The sequence below is a fragment of the Salmo salar genome, chromosome ssa28 (genome assembly GCF_905237065.1).
Source record: "Salmo salar chromosome ssa28, Ssal_v3.1, whole genome shotgun sequence".
NCBI lineage: Eukaryota > Metazoa > Chordata > Actinopteri > Salmoniformes > Salmonidae > Salmo > Salmo salar.
This window is the reverse complement of record NC_059469.1, coordinates 27,320,642-27,343,867: the sequence shown is the minus strand read 5'-3', so window position 1 is coordinate 27,343,867 and position 23,226 is coordinate 27,320,642. Positions and strand designations below refer to the sequence as shown.

General features: G+C 42.1%; 1 protein-coding gene across 37 annotated transcripts in view; it reads right to left on the bottom strand.

The window, feature by feature from the left end:
- Positions 1–23,226, bottom strand: part of dst (dystonin) — a 187,008-nt gene that overhangs the window by 84,935 nt on the left and 78,847 nt on the right. For 33 of the 37 annotated variants that reach the window (XM_045710343.1, XM_045710342.1, XM_045710344.1 and 30 more), the window contains 20 exons: positions 16,192–16,358; positions 13,242–13,354; positions 12,787–12,893; positions 11,216–11,335; positions 10,633–10,728; positions 10,392–10,519; positions 8,749–8,842; positions 8,413–8,567; positions 7,758–8,211; positions 7,430–7,558; positions 7,251–7,322; positions 6,974–7,135; positions 6,073–6,177; positions 5,706–5,801; positions 5,488–5,613; positions 4,888–5,040; positions 4,338–4,619; positions 3,867–4,050; positions 898–1,055; positions 462–640 (listed from right to left, as the gene is read on the bottom strand). In XM_045710343.1, coding sequence (XP_045566299.1) covers positions 462–640; positions 898–1,055; positions 3,867–4,050; positions 4,338–4,619; positions 4,888–5,040; positions 5,488–5,613; positions 5,706–5,801; positions 6,073–6,177; positions 6,974–7,135; positions 7,251–7,322; positions 7,430–7,558; positions 7,758–8,211; positions 8,413–8,567; positions 8,749–8,842; positions 10,392–10,519; positions 10,633–10,728; positions 11,216–11,335; positions 12,787–12,893; positions 13,242–13,354; positions 16,192–16,358 — 3,080 coding nt within the window. Of the gene's footprint in view, positions 1–461; positions 641–897; positions 1,056–3,350; positions 3,833–3,866; positions 4,051–4,337; positions 4,620–4,887; positions 5,041–5,487; positions 5,614–5,705; positions 5,802–6,072; positions 6,178–6,973; positions 7,136–7,250; positions 7,323–7,429; positions 7,559–7,757; positions 8,212–8,412; positions 8,568–8,748; positions 8,843–9,024; positions 9,348–10,391; positions 10,520–10,632; positions 10,729–10,854; positions 10,963–11,215; positions 11,336–12,786; positions 12,894–13,241; positions 13,355–15,566; positions 15,586–16,191; positions 16,359–23,226 lie in introns of those variants that run through there. The other 4 variants (XM_045710371.1, XM_045710373.1, XM_045710372.1 and 1 more) reach the window with 4 other exon arrangements.

Below are 23,226 nucleotides of genomic sequence, written 5' to 3'. Positions count from 1 at the left end.
CAGTGTCTGGGTCCTCTACTGAGGAGGACCATAACAGTGTCTGGGCCCTCTACTGAGGAGGACCATAACAGTGTCTGGGCCCTCTACTGAGGAGGACCATAACAGTGTCTGGGTCCTCTACTGAGGAGGACCATAACAGTGTCTGGGCCCTCTACTGAGGAGGACCATAACAGTGTCTGGGCCCTCTACTGAGGAGGACCATAACAGTGTCTGGGCCCTCTACTGAGGAGGACCATAACAGTGTCTGGGCCCTCTACTGAGGAGGACCATAACAGTGTCTGGGCCCTCTACTGAGGAGGACCATAACAGTGTCTGGGCCCTCTACTGAGGAGGACCATAACAGTGTCTGGGCCCTCTACTGAGGAGGACCATAACAGTGTCTGGGCCCTCTACTGAGGAGGACCATAACAGTGTCTGGGCCCTCTATTGAGGAGGACCATAACAGTGTCAGGGCCACTTACTTCTCTAGGTAGATGGCGGACATGGAGTAGACTTGGCTCATGCTCTGGATGAGGACATTGAGGTCAGAGGAGAGGGTGGGGACAGCGGGAGAGGCCCCGGCCTGTCTGAAGAACGTCTCACACTTCTCCTTCATGGTCTCCAGATCGTCCTTCAGCTGATCCAGCTCTGCCTTCTTCTTCTGTAAGGTACAAAGTTGGAGAGGTTATGTCACTTAAGAGACTATTCTGTTGGTTCTATTCACCTGGCAAAGGAAATCAACCACAGATGTATTTTACATAATGTATTTGACCCGTGTCTGGAAAAGATAAGTGTGACAGAGTGATGATACAGTCTGAATAGTGAGTTGTATTATGACAGAGTGATGATACAGTCTGAATAGTGAGTTGTATTATGACAGAGTGATGATACAGTCTGAATAGTGAGTTGTCGCCCTACCTCTTGCTCTGTGATGCGCAGGACACTCTGCTCCAGGTCGTCTCTGTCCAGTGGGGTGCGGATCTGTCGGATCAGGTGCTCCTCCTGAGCCTCCAGACGCATGCGGAAGTTACGCACCTCAGAGATATACAGGTTGTACACAGACTCCTCGTGTTCCTCTGTTCAACACAACACCCCAGAATGAGTAACAACCAAACGACGAGAGGACATCAACTGTATTTGTCCAAACACTGGTCTAATGCTAGCTTTGTAAAAGTAACATTAGTGCACAATCAAAATTAATACGTTTGTATTGTTCAAAACACATCTCTCCCGGACATAGCAGAGGGAGTGTGATGTGAATGTGCTAATGAAAAACTATGTAGTAATCTCTGACACCATTTATACAATCTGGCACCATTATTGCAAAGTGTTTACAAACAATCTGCTTATTACTCATTAATCATGCAGATGAATTAGTGGGCAATCAAGCAGACCAACAGCTCCTCCTTAACGTGGTCTGCAGGAGATTCTACTACTTTTGGTGTCACAACACCAAACATCTTAAACAGACATATTCATAAGTCCAGGGGAAATGGACTTTACAACGTGCTTCTATATCTGCATTGCTTGCTGTTTGGGGTTTTTAGGCTGAGTTTCTGTATAAGCACTTTGTGACATCTGCTGATGTAAAAAGGGCTTTATAAAAGGTATTAACATTACGCCTAATAGGCTAAAATAACTATGTGTTTTCCTCGAGGACTGCTGCCAAAACATGTATCAGCAAGCTCCTGTTAGCAAGGACAGTAGAGGCCAGCTAATAGTTTACATACTTTTGTATATACAGTTGAAGTCGGAAGTTCACATACACCTTAGCCAACTACATTTAAACTCAGTTTTTCACAATTCCTGACATTTAATCCTAGTAAAATTTCCCTGTCTTAGGTCAGTTCGGATCACCACTTTATTTTATGTGAAATGTCAAAATAATAGCAGAGAGAATGATTTATTTCAGCTTTTATTTCTTTCATCACATTCCCAGTGGGTGAGAAGTTTACATACACTCAATTAGTATTTGGTAGCATTGCCTTTAAATTTATTAACTTGGGTCAAACGTTTCAGGTAGCCTTCCACAAGCTTCCCACAATAAGTTGGGTGAATTTTGTCCCATTCCTCCTGACAGAGCTGGTGTAACTGAGTCAGGTTTGTAGGCCTCCTTGCTCGCACATGCTTTTTCAGTTCTGCCCACAAATTTTCTATGGGATTGAGGTCAGGGTTTTGTGATGGCCACTCCAATACCTTGACTTTGTTGTCCTTAAGCCATTTTGCCACAACTTTGGAAGTATGCATGGGGTCATTGTCCATTTGGAAGACCCTTTTGTGACCAAGCATAAACTTCCTGACTGATGTCTGGAGATGTTGCTTCAATATATCCACAGAATTTTCCTTCCTCATGATGCCATCTATTTTGTGAAGTGCACCAGTCCCTCCTGCAGCAAAGCACCCCCACAACATGATGCTGTCACCCCTGTGTTTCACGGTTGGGATGGTGTTCTTCGGCTTGCAAGCCTCCCCCTTTTTCCTCCAAACATAACGATGGTCATTAAGGCCAAACAGATCTATTTTTGTTTCATCAGACGAGAGGACATTTCTCCAAAAAGTACGATCTTTGTCCCATGTGCAGTTGCAAACCGTAGTCTGGCTTTTTTATGGCGGTTTTGGAGCAGTGGCTTCTTCCTTGCTGAGCGGCCTTTCAGGTTATGTCGATATAGGACTCGTTTTACTGTGGACATAGATACTTCTGTACCTGTTTCCTCCAGCATCTTCACAAGGTCCTTTGTTGTTGTTTTCGGATTGATTTGCACTTTTCGCACCAAAGTACGTTCATCTCTAAGAGACAGAACGTGTCTCCTTCCTGAGCGGTATGACGGCTGCATGGTCCCATGGTGTTTATACTTGCGTACTATTGTTTGTAGAGATGAACGTGATACCTTCAGGCATTTTGAAATTGCTCCCAAGGATGAAACAGACTTGTGGAGGTCTACAATTGTTTTTCTGATGTCTTGGCTGATTTATTTATTTTCTGAGTCTGAAGGTAGGCCTTGAAATACATCCACAGGTACACCGCCAATTGACTCAAATTATGTCAATTAGCCTATCAGAAGCTTCTAAAGCCATGACATCATTTTCTGGAATTTTCCAAGCTGTTTAAAAGCACAGTCAACTTAGTGTATGTAAACTTCTGACCCACTGGAATTGTGATACAGTGAATTATAAGTGAAATAATCTGTAAACAATTGTTGGAAAAATTACTTGTATCATGCACAAAGTAGATGTCCTAACCGACTTGTCAAAACTATAGTTTGTTAACAAGAAATTTGTGGAGTGGTTGAAAAACAAGTTTTAATGACTCCAACATAAGTGTATGTAAACTTCCGACTTCGACTTTATAGTGTATCTTAGCTTAGCCTTACCTCTCTCTGCAGACTAGCAAAGCTTAGCCTTGCCTCTCTTTAGACTACCTTTGCTTAGCCTTTCTCTGCAGACTAGCTTTGCTTAGCCTTGCCTCTCTCTAGACTAACTTTGCTTAGCCTTGACTCTCTACACTAGCTTTGCTTAGCCTTGCCTCTCTCTCGAGACTAGCTTTGCTTAGCCTTGCCTCTCTCTGACTAGCTTTGCTTAGCCTTGCCTCTCTCTAGACTAGCTTTCCTTAGTCTTGTCTCTCTCTGACTAGCTTTGCTTAGTCTTGCCTCTCTCTGACTAGCTTTGCTTAGTCTTGCCTCTCTCTGACTAGCTTTGCTTAGTCTTGCCTCTCTCTGACTAGCTTTGCTTAGTCTTGCCTCTCTCTGACTAGCTTTGCTTAGTCTTGCCTCTCTCTGACTAGCTTTGCTTAGTCTTGCCTCTCTCTGACTAGCTTTGCTTAGTCTTGCCTCTGTCTGACTAGCTTTGCTTAGTCTTGCCTCTCTCTGACTAGCTTTGCTTAGTCTTGCCTCTCTCTGCAGACTTGAGCAGCTCCTCGTAGTAGTCCTTGCAGGCCAGCACCTCCCTTTCTAGCTGGGAACAGTCTGCCACAGTGAACACCTCCGACTCCTTGCTGTCCTCCAGGAAGTCCTCAAAGTGGGACTGCAGGTTGCTAAGGACCTGCTGGTGTTCGCCTGGCAACATGGTCTTAATCTGGGGTGAACAGGGGAAAACACATGAGACAGACCCACACCATAAAACCTTATCAAAATGTTTTATGAAAAGGTTTAGTCACCAGCTACAGTATAATGATGAAATTGCAGGTCAAGTCGGTGAATATGAGAAACATTAGACTTTAATAACATCATTCTCTTTTCTGTGAAGACCTGAATGAGACAATGACAGGTAATTCTACCTCTATCACTGTAATTCTAGGCTTTAAGTGTTGCTAATGGGGATTTATCTTGAGAAGTAGACTAAGTAGTTAGGCGTTAACGTACTGAGGACACGTTCCAGTCGCGGATGGCTCTGACGTCCGCCATCAGGTAGTGCCAGGAGACCACGCTCTTCATTTTTATGTGGGAGTGGTGCCACAGAGCCAGGACATTCTGGTACAGCTGCTCAATTCTGCTGGCCTGGTCCACAGCCTCCTTGTTGGGTGGAGGCACAGTGAAGCAGACAGAGGGAACCATAGCCTCGTTCCCAGATGGACTGATCACCTTCCACTTGGCCCGGTGAGAGTTACTGGCCAGGACACACTCATCATCCTTATAGATGGTGATCTAGGAGAGACGAAGTGAGACATGACAAATCAAAATGACTACCATTTCACTCCAAAATCCAAATCAACTCAAAGTATCAAACTTTTCATCTGCTATCTAAATACATCTACCTCGATTTAAAATGGCCAGAAATGTTCCTTAGCGATCTCAATGCATATCTTGTTACTACAGAAGACAGGTGTGAAGACTCAATTTAAAGTATGTGATGAACTACTTGAATAGACAGAAAAAGGACGGTATTACATATCTATTAAAAGAGACATTGTACCTCTATTTGTCGGTAGTCACAGATGGCTTTGATGGGTATGGAGGATCTGACAGGGGTATCTGGGTTCCTAGGCTTGAGCTGGACGATGGCCTTGGCCTTGCCCACCAACCCAGCCACTGTGCTGCGGTACTGGAGGAGCTGCTCCTTCTCATCCTGTTCCAGCATCAGTCAAACACAGGGGGATTACGATACCATACCAGCTCAGTATGAGCTGAATTCACTCACAGGGATAGTTGGTTCATCTTTAGTGGTGGGGTATTCACTTGGAAGCTCTATGAATCCATCATGTCTGACCATGACAGTCCATGAGATTGATCCTTTGTTTTTTTTAAGTTCACCTTTTATTTACAATGACGGCCTACTCCGGCCAAACCCGGACGACAATGGGCCAATTGTGCGCCGCCCTATGAGGCTCCCAATCACAGCCGGATGTGATACAGCCTGGATTCGAACCAGGGACTGTAGTGACACCTCTTGAACTGAGATGCAGTGCCTTAGACCGCTGCACCACTCGGGAGCCCTGATTTCACTGATTTAACAACATAGTTTGGGAATCTGGCTAATGATTGTTTACCAACCAGTTCTTATTTGCCAGCTTACCATGGACTCCTGGATGTGATCTTCCAGCTTGTGTACACTGCTTGTCCGATCACAGCAATACTTTCTTTGGATGTCACCTTGCAAGCTCTTCAGGTAATCCGTGGACTCTTTGGCATTATTGAAAAACTGTATGGAAGGGTAGAAAGAAGATCAGATTAGCTTTTTGCAACTAGCATGCCTCCGTCCATTTGTTTGAGGAAAGCAGATAACTAACTCACCTCAAAATAGACTGTGTTGTCTTTGAGGTGCTGCTCCACACAAGAGCATAGCTGTAGGATCCAACTCCACTGGGTCTGCATGGCTGCTTTGTATGCCTGGAGGATTCCACATAGAATCATGTTAGAATTAAAAATGCTGTAATATTGTTCTTCTTGGAACAAGTTATTGAAGCAATTTAAATATACAATATTGTTGAGCACTTATGCAGGTTCTGATACCTGGAAATGAGTAATAATATGTATATTTTAATGGACAAATTACCACATTATCTGAGACGTACAATCTAATGGATTTATCACAAAAGGAGTTTATATGACATGGTTTTGGAGTGATTATGGGACATCTGTAAACACAGACGGGGCTTACTTCAATAGTTAACCTAGCAGGGTGGTTCTCCTGCAGAAGGTTCTCTGCCCTGTCCTGTACAGACTTGATCACCTCCTCCTTTTCATCCAACTCTCTCATCAGATCCTACAGAGAGAGCGAGAGAGTGGGGTAGAGAGAGAGAGAGAGTGAGAGAGTGGGGTAGAGAGAGAGAGAGCGAGAGAGTGGGGGAGAGAAAGAGTGAGAGTGAGAGAGAGGGGAGATAGATAGAGAGGGGGGGGGGAGAAAGAGAGAGTGGGGGTGAGAAAGAGAGAGAGTGGAAGAGATAGATAGATAAAGAGAGAGAGAGAGAGAGAGAGAGAGAGAGAAAGAGAGAGAGAGATATCACACTTATCCATGGCCTCCAAACATGACCTGAGACCCATCCCCTCCCCTCTTCTATCACCATGACTTGCAGGGGCACGTACACGCATTTCTAAATGCCAGATGGAAATAAAGTAGTTTGAAGAGATGTCAAACTGATTAACTGAATAGAAGGTAATATAGACGCTCTCAGTGGTATTTTCTAATGGTATGCTGTAACCCCAAAACAAGCCGCTGTAATTCCTTTCCACCCATGCAAAAACATTAAAAAACACATCACCCTAGGAGATATGATCACCTCAAGGTATCTTTCACTCACAGAAAATGTGTTAATTCCCTTAGGTCTAGAGAGTCAAACCCAATTCCCTGTGGAAAGGCTATGCATGCCAATGGTGGATCCATGCCAGAAATGTATAGCTCTACGGTTTCGCTTGACCGTTTATAACAATCATTTCCATCTAAAATATCTACCATAATGAATATGAACGGAATTATCCTCAGATGTGCCCGAATAGCCAAATATTCTGGAAACAAAATAAGGAAATAGAAATACAATGGGCTGAACAGTGGAGGGACTCACAGAGTGGTACTGTCTCTTCTTAGAGATGTTGCCGTTGAGATCGCTCCAGTCGAAAGCGACCTCCTCCTCCTCTTTCTCATTGAGCCAGATGAGTTCCATGGTGGCCCGCGAAACAAAGTCATGGAGGCTCTCCAGGTTCTTCTGACGCTCCCGCGAACAGTTCTACAGAAGCACAGAACCATGGGAAATAGTCAGAATCTCCATGTGCTATTCAACTAAGCAGTGAAGTGATTATTTTACTACATAGGACTGCCAATGATTTTAATAGGATACTTACCAGTAACTTCCCATACTGGGTTTCCAATTTTCCTAGTTTCTCAGAATAACTTAGTTTTTGGGTCATCTGAATCTGATATAAAGAGACATACCATGTTTTTATTATATGTTTTTATAGATATTTTATAGTTTTTCCAAATAAAAACTTGGCAGAATAGGCTGACAATTGCTTGTACATACCTCACTAAGTTTGGCTTCTTTAAGGCTCATTTGAAATTCTTCGATGGCTCTGTGAACCCCTTTGTGGTTCTCTAAATGTGTTTCCACACTTGGCAAATCAGATCCCCAATCTCCACGATCCAATTGCACCTTCAATGGAAGACAAAACAATTCAGAATCGGTCTCAAATATCTAAATCGCAAATATAAAAATGTACAGAATTATACAAACATTACAGTGAACAGGTCTCTTGTAAAATATAATTTTTATCTCAATGAGGCAACCTGTATAAATAAGGATAAATAAATAAAATCAACAGTCTGACCCCAGAGCTTCGCTAAGTCCTCACCTGCATCTCCTCCACCCAGTTGATCAGGTCCTGCACAAAGTTTATGTTGACCTCATCCTCGGTCATGTTGGGGTCCACTAGCAAGGACTTGCACAGGGGCTTGCGGATCTGCATTTGTTTGAGGTGCTGGAGGTCTCCCGGGGCCATACCCACTCCTCCGCCCCCCATGTAGGCTTGCACCGAGCTGGGCTGCATGCCGCCGGGGGTCATGGCGGGGCTCAGGGCAGGGGTGAGGCCCGGGGTAAGGATGGAGGTGAAGGTGGAACCGGGGGTTTCCAGGCCTCCAGGGGTGAGGCTGGAGTTGAGGTTGGAGGAGGTGAAGCCTGAGTTGAGACTCTGAGTGATGCCAGAGATCATCATCGTGGTCTGTTGGGCAGTTAGGGTGCGTCCTTGTCTGTACACAGAGGAACACTCTGCCCTCAGGCCCAGCAGGTCGTCACGGAGCCTGGATACCCTAGATCATACACACAACACACAATGACATGTTTATTCATATAGTTCATGATTTATCATTTAGCAGTTTACATGAGGTTCTTATCATTCTCATAAACAAATGTGTAATTCCCTACACTATGTTGCAATCAATATTTCACAACAAATGTTTCCTTTATGTCTATGTGTTGCGTGATATCTAGAAAAAGCAGTAAGTTTGCACCTTTGAACAAGCTGATCGGAGTAGTAGTACTTCCCATCCAGTAGAATCTGGATATCTACCACCTGCTGTCTCAGCAGGTTTTCACATTCCAGAAGGTGCCCAGCGGTCTCTGCCTCATTCTGGAACTGGACCCCAGACTCTAGCCTCTTAGCATCCTGAGAAAAAATGTAAATGTCCAAACTGTTGTTGATGTACTTTTCTATTACAAAGTTCAATAACAATACTGATATAAAAAAATAAAGACACACAACATTTGCCTCAACAAATAAACATAAGTAAAAGCAGGACCTGGAGTACTCTGAGGTTTTGTGGTAAACATTCCAATGTGGTACTTACAGATTGCAGAGCTGCTCTTGCTAATGCTAGTTTGTCCTCTCCATTGACACAGTCCCGCTGGACCCTGGTGGCAATCTGCTGCAACATTTCAAGCCTAAAAGACAAAAACATTTTGTCAATTTACATTAATATTGTACAGAAGTAATTTTACCACATAAACAAAAAAGATGTGGCAATGCAGTGCCAACAGAGTTCCACTTGAAAATCGCATCTGCAGAAAGAAAATCAAGCACAGAAAAAGCTCTGACAGCCCTGACTTCTTATGGTTAACCTCACCTTGATCCATACAAAGAGTTGTTATTGAGAAACACTGGAAAGGCTGGGGTGCTGGAGAGCAGTGGCTCCATGGCTGGTCCTGAGAGGTTCTCAGAGGAACCCAGGCTGGTCAGAGTGCTGTTGCTAACTGATGAGACACTGCTGTATCCCATGTTATATGCCATGTTGCTGTGCATGGTAGAAGAATATATAGGACTATACCGAGCCACTCAGAGAATCACACTAGCTAGCTAATTTCTCTTCCATCTAAGACAGGAACTCCAGCACAGACTCAGCCCCAACGATATGCGACACACACACAGGTCCACCTGGCACGGAGTGTTTTTGTCTCCCCTTTTTTATAGGGCTGCTACGTGTCCTCACGTACAGAAACCTACCCATAAAGAATATTTTGCCCTAGGCCATAGAGGCTCATGGTATTCTTGCACAATCCATTACAGGTTCAGACAGTAACAGCTGATGGTAACAGGAGTCATCAGGCATTTTGGATTGAAACGTTGTCTTTTTTGTGTGTCTGAATAAATCAACTTGGGAGCATACCAGAGATGCAGACATTCCTTTTTCTATTTAACAGGGTGTGTGGCACATACTACTGGGCCTCTATTAGTCTGCATAGCCAATAATTATCTACATAATATCACACAACATTACCAGATATCAACAAGCCACGTCATTTCCAACATTTTGTATTTTATTAGGATCCCCATTTGCTGTTGCAAAAACATAAATAGTCCCTGCAGTCCAGGAATGATAGATGCAAGATGACATGATAAGAGGACAATATTTGCCTGTGACTGTGTCAAACTGTCAGCTTATAAACAAACTGATGTTGACAAAAAATAAGGTGCACACCCACCATCAGCACTTCAAATCAAAAGTACCTAAAAAAAACATCACTGAAAAGCTTGAGCCGATAAACTAGGCATGGACTCACACCACAATGAATGCCTACAAACCTGACAAGAGATATGACAGTATTTTAGAAATAAAGAGATACGAGAAAGATGCATGATTTTACAACACCTCAGTTTGAAGAACTCAGTTAACCAAACCACAAAATGTAAAAATTGTAAAGACTATGTAATTTAGTGAACCACGGAAGAATCCAATTACTGCACATCCTCAAACAGAAGTATGATACTAAAGTCTAATGATAAAAAGGGTGACTTGAATCAAGAGCACTCAGCATTGACACTGAAACCAATCATTAATTACCGTTTTGCATAGTCATTGCAATCAGGCAATCGGATCAAATCTTCAATCTTAGTTAGCTCTGACTTACTGCTGTCATGCAAGTACGGGATCAGTATTACAAATCACAGTAGTGTGTGTTACTCCTGCAGTATGAGAAGGATGATCCTTCATACCTATCCACCTCAGGTCTCAGGCTCTTCTCTCTCTCCAGCATGGCCACGATCAGCTTGCCCCATTCCTTCTCCACATCGTTGGGGTGATATCCCTGAGGAAGCTGGATACGACCAAACTCGATCCACACCTGTCCCCCAACACACGCACAGCAACATCTTAGTGAAGTTCATTGTAGTCTGCTGGTTAAGAAAGAGCTTACAGGCTCTAAAGAACAACCGAGTGTAAGTCGTGGTAGCATACCTCAAGCATTTTGTACAGATGCTTGATTTTGCTCTTCTCGGTTTCTTTCAGTGGGATTTCATTCTCTTTAAACTGCAAGTACTGTGTATAAAGTGCCTGTCAAAAATCAAAGAAATAAAACATGTGATCAATGTTAACATAGAAAAATATCAAAGAAATATAGAATCAATACATTTTGAACAAGTTATTAGAAATTAATCTAATCTCAGTGTGTATACTCACACTTGTCTGCTTTGAAATGGCTGTATCACACAGAGCTCCTGTAGTCTTAGCAGCTGTGGACTATTTGAAGTAAACGGAGAAGCTCTCTGATACCCGTCAATATCGCTTTAATATTTCATGAGAGACGCTAATTATGGGCCATTTGAAGCCTCAGAGAGCTTGGGTTCTTAGCCTCGGGCTTTCAGGGCCAAGCACTATAAACTGATATCCAACTGACTGAAAGCCAACCAGACAAACACTTCACACATTGGATACTATTTGGAGGTTCATTCTTGATCAGACTAGGGCTCTTTCTACCATTCAATATGGCTGAAAATTCAAGCTGCATTTGATCTGTAATCAAATTGTATTTTTGCTTTACCTTGAGTTCCACTGGGTTGTTAGGGAACGCTCTGTCTGACATCACTGCCACATTGTGTTTGAGCCACTGGCTCAGGTAATTCACCATGTTCTGGTACTCTACCCATTTGATATCAACATCCTGTCAAGAAAAAAATTGGATTTTAAACATATCACTTTTCATACTTACATTGGCTCATGCAGGAATAGGTGCATTTTCTAAATGGACCAAGTTCTTGGTGTAGAGAGTATCGTGTTGTTCAAGCAATACATATTAGATCTATAGGGCATCTGCAAATATTGGCATTGTACAATGTGCAAAACAACAGCTTGTCATAATTTTGCTTTAAATAGTTGGTGCTATACAAACTAATCTACAACAAGAAGTACAGATGTAGGAACTTAATTTGATCAACCTGTTGCAGGAGAACTTAAAACATGTAGTGTATTTGAGGTTTAATAATGCTTCTGAAATTTGAAATTTCCACTTTGAAATGTCATACTTGATTTTTGCTTAGGAAAAATGTATTAACCCCTACAAAAATGTCCATTAATTATAATCCACATAATAATTCACATTTACTGTGGCTGCAGGATTTTCCTGCTGTAGCAAACTGGCTCAAATTAAGATCCTACATCTGCAGTTAAGGTTCTCTGCTGTGGTTACTAGAGTACACACAGTTTAGCATTCTTCCATAGCCTCTAAACAACATTTACACAATGTTCTGGGAGGGGTTCCAGCACCAAAATACTCCCTTTAAGCATCCAGCTCAAGCTTTCAGACTTTTTTGCCTCAACAAAGCCAGATGGAATAAAATGCCTTCTCTTAAACATATAAGTGATGCAATGCAATGCATATTATATAACATCCGTGCCCAATCACAACCATAAATCAAGAATCACAGTCGAGAACCAAATCAAGAATAAAGTCAAGAATGTATGCCAGGCCTCCAGAGTGTCGCAGCGGTTTAAGGCACTGCATAGTGGTGCTAGAGGCGTCACTATAGATCCGGGTTTGATCCCGGGCTGTGTCACAGCCGGCCGCGACTGCGAGACCCATGAGACGGCGCACAATTGGCCCAGCGTTGTCCGGGTTAGGGGAGGGTTTGGCCGGCTGGGACTCCTTGTGGCGGCCGGGCGCATGCACGCTTCCGGGTTAAGCGAGCAGCGTGTCAAGAAGCAGCGATGGGATAAGACTGTAACTACCAATTAGATATCACAAAATTGGGGAGAAAAAGGGGTATAAAATGTACCCCAAAATAAAAATATATAAATAAATGAATGTATGTCAAAGTTATGACAAAAGATTTATAACTGGTGTGAATCCAAAGGATGTAAGTGTGAAATATACTGTACATCCAGTGGTGAAGTCCCATGGTGATAATCAAATTCAAGAGGACAGCATAGAGACTGCAGTCAATGGTTACAAAGATAGAAGTCAGCCCATGTTGACAATAGGACATTGTTGCTTTGTATTGAGATGTTGATTTTGCCTTCATCATACAGTATTTGAAATATAAAATGCTCTTCTCAACTCTACTCACGTAGGACATTTAAGTGCACCGCACAATAATCTGTTCATCATGTACTTACATTTGCATTGATACCGTCAACACCATCAGGTACTTTAGGGAAGACATCATACAGAGTGGAGACATACGTGATGACTGACTTCTCATCAGGAGTCTGCACATCCACGTCTGGTGAGAAAAGGTGAAATAAGACCCAATACACAACGTGATCGTCGTAAGGTACATGATTTAAGGGAGTGTTTATAATCATAATGAATACAATGTTTGATTTGAATCTCATGAATCCCATATACGTGTTGTGTCTTTTTTATTTAGTGAAGCATTGTCCATATAATGAAACAAATAACAGTAAGTTAAGCTGTGCTTAGAATACATCTCCTCCCTCTGGTAATAATGCATTGCATTTCTTCCTGCTGATTTACAGTAGCAGAGATGTGTCAATGGCTTAGAGAATGTTTACCTGTTGTGTCAAACAAACCATTAGAGAAAAGCATGTGGATAAACAGAATAACTCACCCTCAGGGTCCAGTAGTCTGGCCACCCCAAGCCGTTCAGCCACACTAAAGGCCTGCTCTAAGTTTGACCGGCTAGTCTGGCCCGACACTCTGGCCATATCCACCAGGTCAGGCCTGCAATGGAAGAGAAAATACCAGTGGAAGCTCATTAAGATTGACTGCTTTCTGATTTATGAAATGTTCATATGAGGAGACAGGGTACAAATTTATTATTTTGGAAATCATCATTTAGGGTGGTTTGCATTGTTATGTTTTAGGTTATTTCAGCGGTTTCAGCACACACTATACTTCTTGAATAGTTTTGTTTACCGTAAATTCCGGACTATAAGCCGCAACTTTTTTCCCACGCTTTGAACTTCGCGGCTTAAACAATGACGCGGCTAATATATGGATTTTTCCCGCTTTCAAATTTGTGGGTCCTGACAGCGTGGAGCATTGTCAAAAAATCCACTATCATCAACGGGTTTCGAAAGGCTGGACTGCTGCGTGTTGAAGAGGGCTCAGCGGGGGATTTGCCTCCGGATGAAAGTGACGAGAGCGACAATGAAAACGATCCAATATCGGATGAAGCAATTCTGAGGCTATTCAACTCCGACACCGAAGGAGATGGTTTCAGTGCACAGGAGGAGGAGGAAGATAGTGACCAATGACTTTCTTGGTAGGCTACTGTTTACTGCTAATTTTTTATTTTTTGTTACAAGCCGTGTTTCGTTAAAGCCTATTTATTTTTGTTACAAGCCGTGTTTCGTTAAAGCCTATTTATTTTTGTTACAAGCCGTGTTTCGTTAAAGCCTATTTATTTTTGTTACAAGCCGTGCTTCGTTAAAGCCTATTTATTTTTGTTACAAGCCGTGTTTCGTTAAAGCCTGTGTAAAGTTCATTTGTTTCAACGTACCGGTAGGCACCTGCGGCTTATAGACATGTGCGGCTAATTTATGTTCAAAATAAATACAAAAATTAAATTCAGTGGGTGCGGTTTATATTCAGGCGCGCTTAATAGTCCGGAAATTATGGTAATTAGCAAGGAACAAACATTTTTGTTTGGGGGAAAGTTTTAGTGTGATGACTAGCAAATGTAATATAAGCCTGTAACATAATGTAATACAAGCCTGTAATATAATGCAATATAAGTCTGTAACATAATGTAATAAGCCTGTAACATAATGCAATATAAGCCTGTAACATAATGTAATAAGCCTGTAACATAATGTAATATAAGCCTGCAAAATGATGTAATATAAACCTGTAACATAATGTAATACAAGCCTGTAATATAATGCAATATAAGTCTGTAACATAATGTAATAAGCCTGTAACATAATGCAATATAAGCCTGTAACATAATGTAATATAAGCCTGTAACATAATGTAATATATGCCTGTAAGCTAACTACAGAGTAAATGCCTAGGGACGCAGTGCAGTCCCAGACTTTCCAGTGAAATAAATCTGTTTTTGCTCAAGAGACAAGGACAGTCGGGCCAGCCCAACATAGGTCAATGGTTAAGTAAAACAGTTCCAAATGACCCACACATACATCAATAACTTGTGTCCATTGAACTTAAGAATGATTGGTCAGCAAATAATTATGTGACATTGACCATAACAAACAAAAGGGAGAGAAAAAGGAGAAATACATCTCAATCTACTAGTCAGTCTAGTTAATCTCATTTTAGGTCAGTCCAACAAGGTAGAGCAGTATTTCTAATCCCTGGTCTTCCAGTACCCCCAACAGTACACATTTTTATTGTGACCCTGGACAAGCACACCTGATTGAACTTGTCAACTAATCATCAAGCTATCAATGAGTTGAATGAGGTGTGTTTGTACAGGGCTACAACAAAAATGGGGTACTGGAGCACCAGGGTTGGGAAACACTGACGTAGAGTGTACTGGGTCATACTGAAATCTGATACTGTCTAACTGAAAAGCCAACAGCCCCCTAATGACTAGTCAAAACCACTAAGTGCTGCCTCATTGGAATGATGAGGTCCAAGATTCAAAATGTGGTGGTGAACCGCAGACATGATTCAGCAAGACGCAGCAAGACACAGCAAGTCAACAGAGGAGGAAAATAGTTATGTTGTTATGTATATTGTTTTTGTTATACACTGGGAATATACTCCTAAAGTGATATTACAGTTAAACCCTAATGAAAGACAAAATTGGTTTTAATATCCATTTAAAAAGCATTGTAGAGCATTTAAGGTCACTGTGCTGGAATTTATTTTTCAAATAAAATACAGAGATTGGTGATACAGTGGTCTCTTTTTCAGATACAGGTTCTGTACCTCAAGTGTTACCTGTATTTGTGAATGATGGTATTACCTGTATTTGTGAATGATGGCGTTACCTGTATTTGTGAATGATGGTATTACCTGTATTTGTGAATGATGGTGTTACCTGTATTTGTGAATGATGGTATTACCTGTATTTGTGAATGATGGCATTACCTGTATTTGTGAATGATGGCATTACCTGTATTTGTGAATGATGGCATTACCTGTATTTGTGAATGATGGCGTTACCTGTATTTGTGAATGATGGTATTATCTGTATTTGTGAATGATGGTGTTACCTGTATTTGTGAATGATGGTGTTACCTGTATTTGTGAATGATGGTGTTACCTGTATTTGTGAATGATGGTGTTACCTGTATTTGTGAATGATGGTATTACCTGTATTTGTGAATGATGGTGTTACCTGTATTTGTGAATGATGGTATTACCTGTATTTGTGAATGATGGTATTACCTGTATTTGTGAATGATGGCATTACCTGTATTTGTGAATGATGGTGTTACCTGTATTTGTGAATGATGGTGTTACCTGTATTTGTGAATGATGGTGTTACCTGTATTTGTGAATGATGGTATTACCTGTATTTGTGAATGATGGTATTATCTGTATTTGTGAATGATGGTGTTACCTGTATTTGTGAATGATGGTATTACCTGTATTTGTGAATGATGGCGTTGAAAAGCCTCCCGTCCCTCCAGGAGGAGGTGAAGTTGTCACAGCGTACGCCCACGTAGCCCTCGGTCATCTGCTGGGACCACATCAGCAGACGCTCCTTGGCTGTCATGTCCTCCGACTCCCCGCAAACATGGATCTCCGAGATCTGGAGAGGAACAACATAAACAAGTTAATACAGCTGTTAGTGTCATTACACCTACATCACAGATGTAGGATCTTCATTTGAGCCAGTTTGCTACAGCAGGAACAGGAAATGTGAATTATTATGTGGATTATAATTAATGGAAGTTTTTGAAGGGGTTGTTTGATTTTTTGTAAGGGAAAATCAAATCTCAAATTTATAAGTGGAAATAACAAACTTCAGAAGCCTTTGTTAAACCTCAAATAAACTACACGTTTTACATTTCCTGCATTGATGGAAAGTTCTCCTGCAACAGGGTGATCAAATGAAGATCCTACATCTGTACCATCAAACACCTAAATTACCATCAAACATATGGGTGAGACAGACCAAATAATACCTCAGGGACATTTTTCAGATGTCGGGAACAGCATTTCTAGAGTCACACATAGAATAACTAATAACAACATCAATTTCCTAACACACACGATCATGTGCTGAATGAATAAAAACACATGATAATTGTCTGCACCAAATTCAAGACAGACACCTCCAAATTTCCTTATTTGGTTGTAAAATGTAAAATTGGCAGTGTCGACATACAGCTGGCTAATAAATAAGCCATTCGTTGGCACATGTTAAAGAGTGTGATGACCTCAAACCAAACACATTCCCCTGTTGCTTCAACTCAGTTGACATCAGGTAGCAATTCCATGTATCTGGAGCTGGAAGAACAACATGATCACCTCTGATCTTGACAACAGGAAGTGACCTTTGAACCACTCCTGCTGTGTTGTCATGTTTCATGTTTCGCTAGGCAATGTTGACCTAGTAACACTTTCACAATCTGGTGGATGAGCTAGAAAAGACGGACATTGAAACTAAGGTTGAGAGAAATGATGATGAGTCCTTTAAACAGGTCAACATTCACAAGGCGGTTTTCCAGGACGTGTACTCAGAGCATGCGCTGACCAACTGACAAGTGTCTTCACTGATATTTTCACCCTATCCCTGACCAGGTAGGTAATACCTACATGTTTCAAACAGACCAACATAGTCCCTGTGTCCAAGAACGCCAAGGTAACCTGCCTAAATGACTACCGACCCGTAGCACTCACGTTTGTAGCCATGTAGAGCTTTGAAAGGTTGGTCATGGCTCACATCAACACCATCATCATAGAAACCCTAGACCCACTCAAATTTACATAACGCCCAAACAGATCCACAGATGACGCAATCTCTACTGCACTCCACACTGCTCTTTCCCACCTGGACAAAACACCTACGTGAGAATGCTGTTCATTAACTACAACTCAGCGTTCAACACCGTAGTGCCCTCAAAGCTCATCACTAAGCTACGGACCCTGGGACTGAACATCTCCCTCTGCATCTGGACCCTGGACTTCCTGACGGGCCGCCCCCAGGTGGTAAGATTAGGCAACAACACACGCTGATCCTCAACACGGGGGCCCCACAGGGGTGCATGCTTAGTCCCCTCCTGTACTCCCTGTTCACCCACAAATTCGTGGCCAAGCACGACTCCAACACCATCATTAAGTTTGCCGATGACACAATGGTGGTAGGCCTGATCACTGACAATGATGAGACAGTCTATAGGGAAGAGGTCAGACACCTGGCAGTGTGGTGCCAGGACAACAACTGGCATCCGACCGCAAGGCACTACAGAGGGTAGTCTGTACGACTCAGTACATCACTGGGGAAAAGCTTCCTGGCATCCAGGACCTCTATACCAGGCGGTGTCAGAGGAAGGCCCTAACAATTGTCAAAGACTCCAGCCACCATAGTCATAGACTGTTCTCTGTGCTACCGCACGGCAAGCGGTAGCGGAGCGCCAAGCATAGGTCCGAAAGGCTCCTTAACAGCTTCTAAACCCAAGCCATAAGATTTCTGAACAGTTAATCAAATGGCTACCAGGACTATTTGCATTGACCCCCCCTTTTTTTACACTGCTGCTACTCACTGATTATCATCTATGCATAGTCACTTTACCCCTACCTACAAGTGCATATTACCTCAATTACCTTGACTAACCTGTGCCACATTGACTCGGTACCGGTACCCCCTGTATATAGCCTCGTCATTGTTATTTTATTGTGTTACTTTTTTACTTGAGTTTATTTAGTAAATATTTTCTTAACTGTTATTTTTCTTAAAATCGCATTGTTGGTTAAGGGCTTGTAAGTAAGCATTTCATGGTAAGGTCCACACCTGCTGTATAAATCAAATAAAATGTGATTTGATAATGTGAGATATTGTAGCAGTCTCATTCAGTAGATTTGGGGGCATGCTAATGTCACGACTTCTGCCGAAGTTGTTTCCTCTCCTTGTTCGGGCGGTGTTCGGTGGTCGGCGTCGACGGTCTTCTAGCCATCATCGATCCACTTCTCATTTTCCATTTGTTTTGTCTTGTCTTCACACACACCTGGTTTCAATTCCATCATTACATGTTGTGTATTTAACCCTCTGTTCCCCCATGTCCTTGTCCGGAATTGTTTATTGTAGTGCTTGTGCACGTTATGCTGGTGTGTAACGGGTTTTGTTTATCCATTGATTTATTGTTCTGTTTACGGTGGTTTTATTTATTAAACTGCGCCGTTATAAATCAGTTTTTTCTCTCCTGCGCCTAACTTCTCTGCCGCCAGTACGCACCCCCTACAGCTAAAAGGATAATATTCACTGCATTTGGAAAGTATTCAGAGCATTTGACTTTTTCCACATTTTGTTACAATATATTTTTATTCTAAAATGGATTAAATTGTTAGTCCCACTCATCAATCTACACACAATACCCCATAATGATGAAGCAAAAACAGTTTTTTATTTTTATTTTCAAAAGTATATATAAAAAAAAATGAAATATCACATTTATATATGTATTCAAACCCCTTTAATCAGTACCTTGTTAAAGCACCTTTGGCAGTGATTACAGCTTTGGGTCTTCTTGGGTATGATGCCATGAGCTTGGCACACCTGTATTTGGGGAGTTTCTCCTATTCTTGTTTGCAGATCCTCTCAAGCTCTGTCAGGTTGGATGGGGAGCGTCGATGCACAGATATTTTCAGGTCTCTCCAGAGATCTTCGATTGGGTTCCAGTCCGGGCCCTGGCTGGGCCACTCAAGGACATTCAGCGACTTGTCCCGAAGCCACTCTTGCATTATCTTGGCTGTGTGCTTAGGGTCATTGTCCTGTTGGAAGGTGAACCTTCGCCCCCGTCTGAGGTCCTGAGCTCTCTGGAGCAGGTTTTCATCAAGGATCTCTCTGTGCTCCGTTCATCTTTCCCTCGAGCCTGACAAGTCACCCAGTCCCTGCCGCTGAAAAACATCCCCACAGCATGATTCTGCAGCCACCATGCTTCACCATAGGGATGGTGGCAGGTTTCCTCCAGATGTGAGGCTTGGCATTCAGGCCAAAGGGTTCAATCTTGGTTTTGTCAGACCAGAGAATCTTGTTTCTCATGGTCTGAGAGTCTTTAGGTGACTTTTGGCAAACTCTAAGCGGGCTATCATGTGCCTTTTACTGAGGAGTGGCTTCCGTCTGGCCACTCTACCATAAAAGCCTTATTGGTGGAGTGACCCTTCTCCCCCGATTGCTCAGTTTGGCCGGACAGCCAGCTCTAGGAAGAGTCTTGGTGGTTCCAAACTTCTTCCATTTAAGAATGATGGAGGACACTGTGTTCTTGGGGACCTTCAATGCTGCAGAAATGTTTTGGTTACTTTCCCCAGATCTGTGCCTCGACACAATCCTGAATTGGAGCTCTACGGACAATTCCTTCGACCTTATGGCTTGGTTTTTGCTCTGACATGCACTGTCAACTGTGGGACCTTCTATAGACAGGTGTGTGCCTTTCCAAATCATGTCCAATCAATTGAATTTACCCCAGGTGGACTCCAATCAAGTTGTAGAAACATCTCAAGGATGATTAATGGAAAGAGGATGCACCTGAGCTCAATTTCGAGTCTCATAGCAAAGGGTCTGAATACTTATGTAAATAAGGCATTTCTGTTTTTTATTTGTAATACATTTATTTTCGCTTTGTCATTATGGGGAATTGACTTGCCTAGTTAAATAAAATAATTGTAAAAAAAAAAAAAAAACGGTGTGTAGTTTGATGAGGACAAAAATTGTAAATTGCTCAAATGACCAACATGAACACAAGGTTGTTACACTTTCGTATACTTAGAATTACGTCATGGAAAATAGTGGTCTCGCCGCAATAAGATGCTTCCTTTGGGACTTACATGTACATTTTAGTCATTCAGCAGACACTCTTATCAAGATAGACTTACAGTTAGTGTTTTCATCTTAAGATAGCTAGGTGAGACAAATACCTATCACAATCGTAGCAAGTACATTTTCCCTCAGAGTAGTTATCAGCAGTCAGTGCTAGTGGGAAAATACTTCTCTTCTTATTTTTTTGGTGTGCGTGTGGGAGGGGTGGGGGTGCGCCGTGGGATATTTTCCTTTAGAATCTGAAAACTGGGAAATTGAGTAGCAAACGATAGACATTGATATAAGCTGTGTCTGAGAAGTAAGGAGTGGGCGAGTTGCATGGACCTCAGTAATCATAACATCAACATTTCAAGGAGAATCAAAGAACAAATAACCTTTCCAAATGCCAGCTGTTTATCACTGAAGTATACTACATCGCTAAAATCCAATAATTTGACAGCAAACACATTGTATACATAAATAAAAGATGCATGACTTTTCCATAAAACCATTATCAAACCAGTTTAGAACCTGGTTTGACATAAGTGGTAGAACCCTAGTAGCCAAACTCTAGCTGAGGCGAGGCTCACCAGAAACACTGCTGAGGGAAATATCTTGTGAAGAGAAACAAGTTAGTTAACTACATAGAGCTTTGTAATTATCTCTCTGTCCATGTGTTGTGGCTTTGTAGGATGTACAGTGTATATTACAGCTCTACATCACAGCATGTGATGATGCCAGTTATGCTGTTATTTTACTCAAAGGGATTCTTCCACGATGTCATAGTGTAAATATAGTTGTCTTCTGAATGGTTTTAGAGAGCAAATGGCGGTTAGCAGTCTGCCAGTACAGTATAGGGAAAGATAGTGGCGTGAAGCCAAATCACACATCAACTCAAACACTGTCTCCATGCAACACCACTGCAATGGAACAACACTTCACAGAATAATGAAAACATACGAAAGCATCTGTACAGATGTAGGATCTTAATTTGAGCCAAGTTGCTAAAGCAGGAAAATAATCCTGCAGCTGCAGGAAATGCGAATTATTATCTGGATTATCATTAATTTACATTTTTGTAGGGGCTTACATTTTTCGTTAGGGAAAATCAAGTCTGAAATTTCAAAGTGGAAATGACAAAACTTCAGAAACTTTTTAAACCTCAAATACACTACAAGTTTGCATTTCCTGCTGAGCAGGAATCAGAGAGGTGAGTGGGGCTGACATAATCGATATCCACCGCGCCTGGGGAACAGTGGGTTTACTGCCTTGCTAAGGAGCAGAAAGACAGATTTTTACCTTGTGAGCTCAGGGATTTGATCCAGCAACCTTTCAGTTATTGGCCCAACGCTCTAACCACTAGGCTACCAACCCCTGAAAGGAGGGAAATATGAGAAATTATTCACACTGACAAGTAGAATCAGCGACGAAAGGAAAACATTTGACATTTTTTTTAAACTGTATTGTTTACATGTTGATTGCATATTAATGTCAGCCTACAAGGAAGATAGGCCATGTGGAGATGTTCATATTGAAACATCTCTTTTTGTTTGATAAGATTAGTACAGATTTCTCAGGGGACCCCACACGGGGCCCTGGCCCCAATTTTGGGAACTACAGTGCTAGCCTCTCTCTCTGCTTGCATCCTTTCTCTCTCTGTCTCCTCTGCTTCTTCCTCACTCAGCCTCACCACTGAGCACCACATGCCCAAATCACTGTCTGTCTCAGTAGCCTACTCTCTTTTTTTATGTAGCATATTTTTTGCTGCCACTCCGTTTAACGTTAGCTTCTTCCTTCAGCCTTCTAACTGGCTAAGAAATACAAGCTAGAGCCCTTCAACGTTATGCAATAGAAGTCTCTGCCGGCAGCTAGCCACCTGACTGACATATCTACAGTATGAGCGACTATTTACCAGTTGTGCACTCATTCACTACAAATAATTTTTTATTTGTTTGGGGGATGTCTGTAGACACGGCAGGAGTCACGGGACGGTTTTAAAACTGCCTTTTGTCCGGCATCTCGCAAACACACTGTCAGCAGCGTCTCAAGTTGCCTATTGAGCCGACAGTGAGCTGGGGTAGTTGGTAGAATGGTGAATGTGCTGCTAAAAAAGCAAAAAATCAAGGGGATGCAGGCGAACATAACAAACAAACCACTCTTCATGATTCCACTCGTTCACAAAGAGCCAGACGTGATTAGAACTGTCAGATAAAGAATATAAGCGCTCTGAGCTATGATCACCGCTGGGAGCGATATTTACAGTTGAAGTCGGAAGTTTACATACACCTCAGCCAAATACATTTAAACTCAGTATTTCACAATAGAGAGTAGAGAGAATGATTTGTTTCAGCTTTTATTTCTTTCATCACATTCCCAGTGGGTCAGAAGTTTACATACACTCAATTAGTATTTGGTAGCATTGCCTTTAAATTGTTTAACTTGGGTTAAACGTTTCGGGTAGCCTTCCACAAACTTCCCACAATAAGTTGGGTGAATTTTGGCCCATTCCTCCTGACAGAGTTGATGGAACTGAGTCAGGTTTGTAGTGCTCACACACGCTTTTTCAGTTCTGCCCACAAATTTTCTATGGGATTGAGGTCAGAGCTTTGTGATGGCCACTTTAATACCTTGACTTTGTTGTCTTTAAGCAATTTTGCCACAA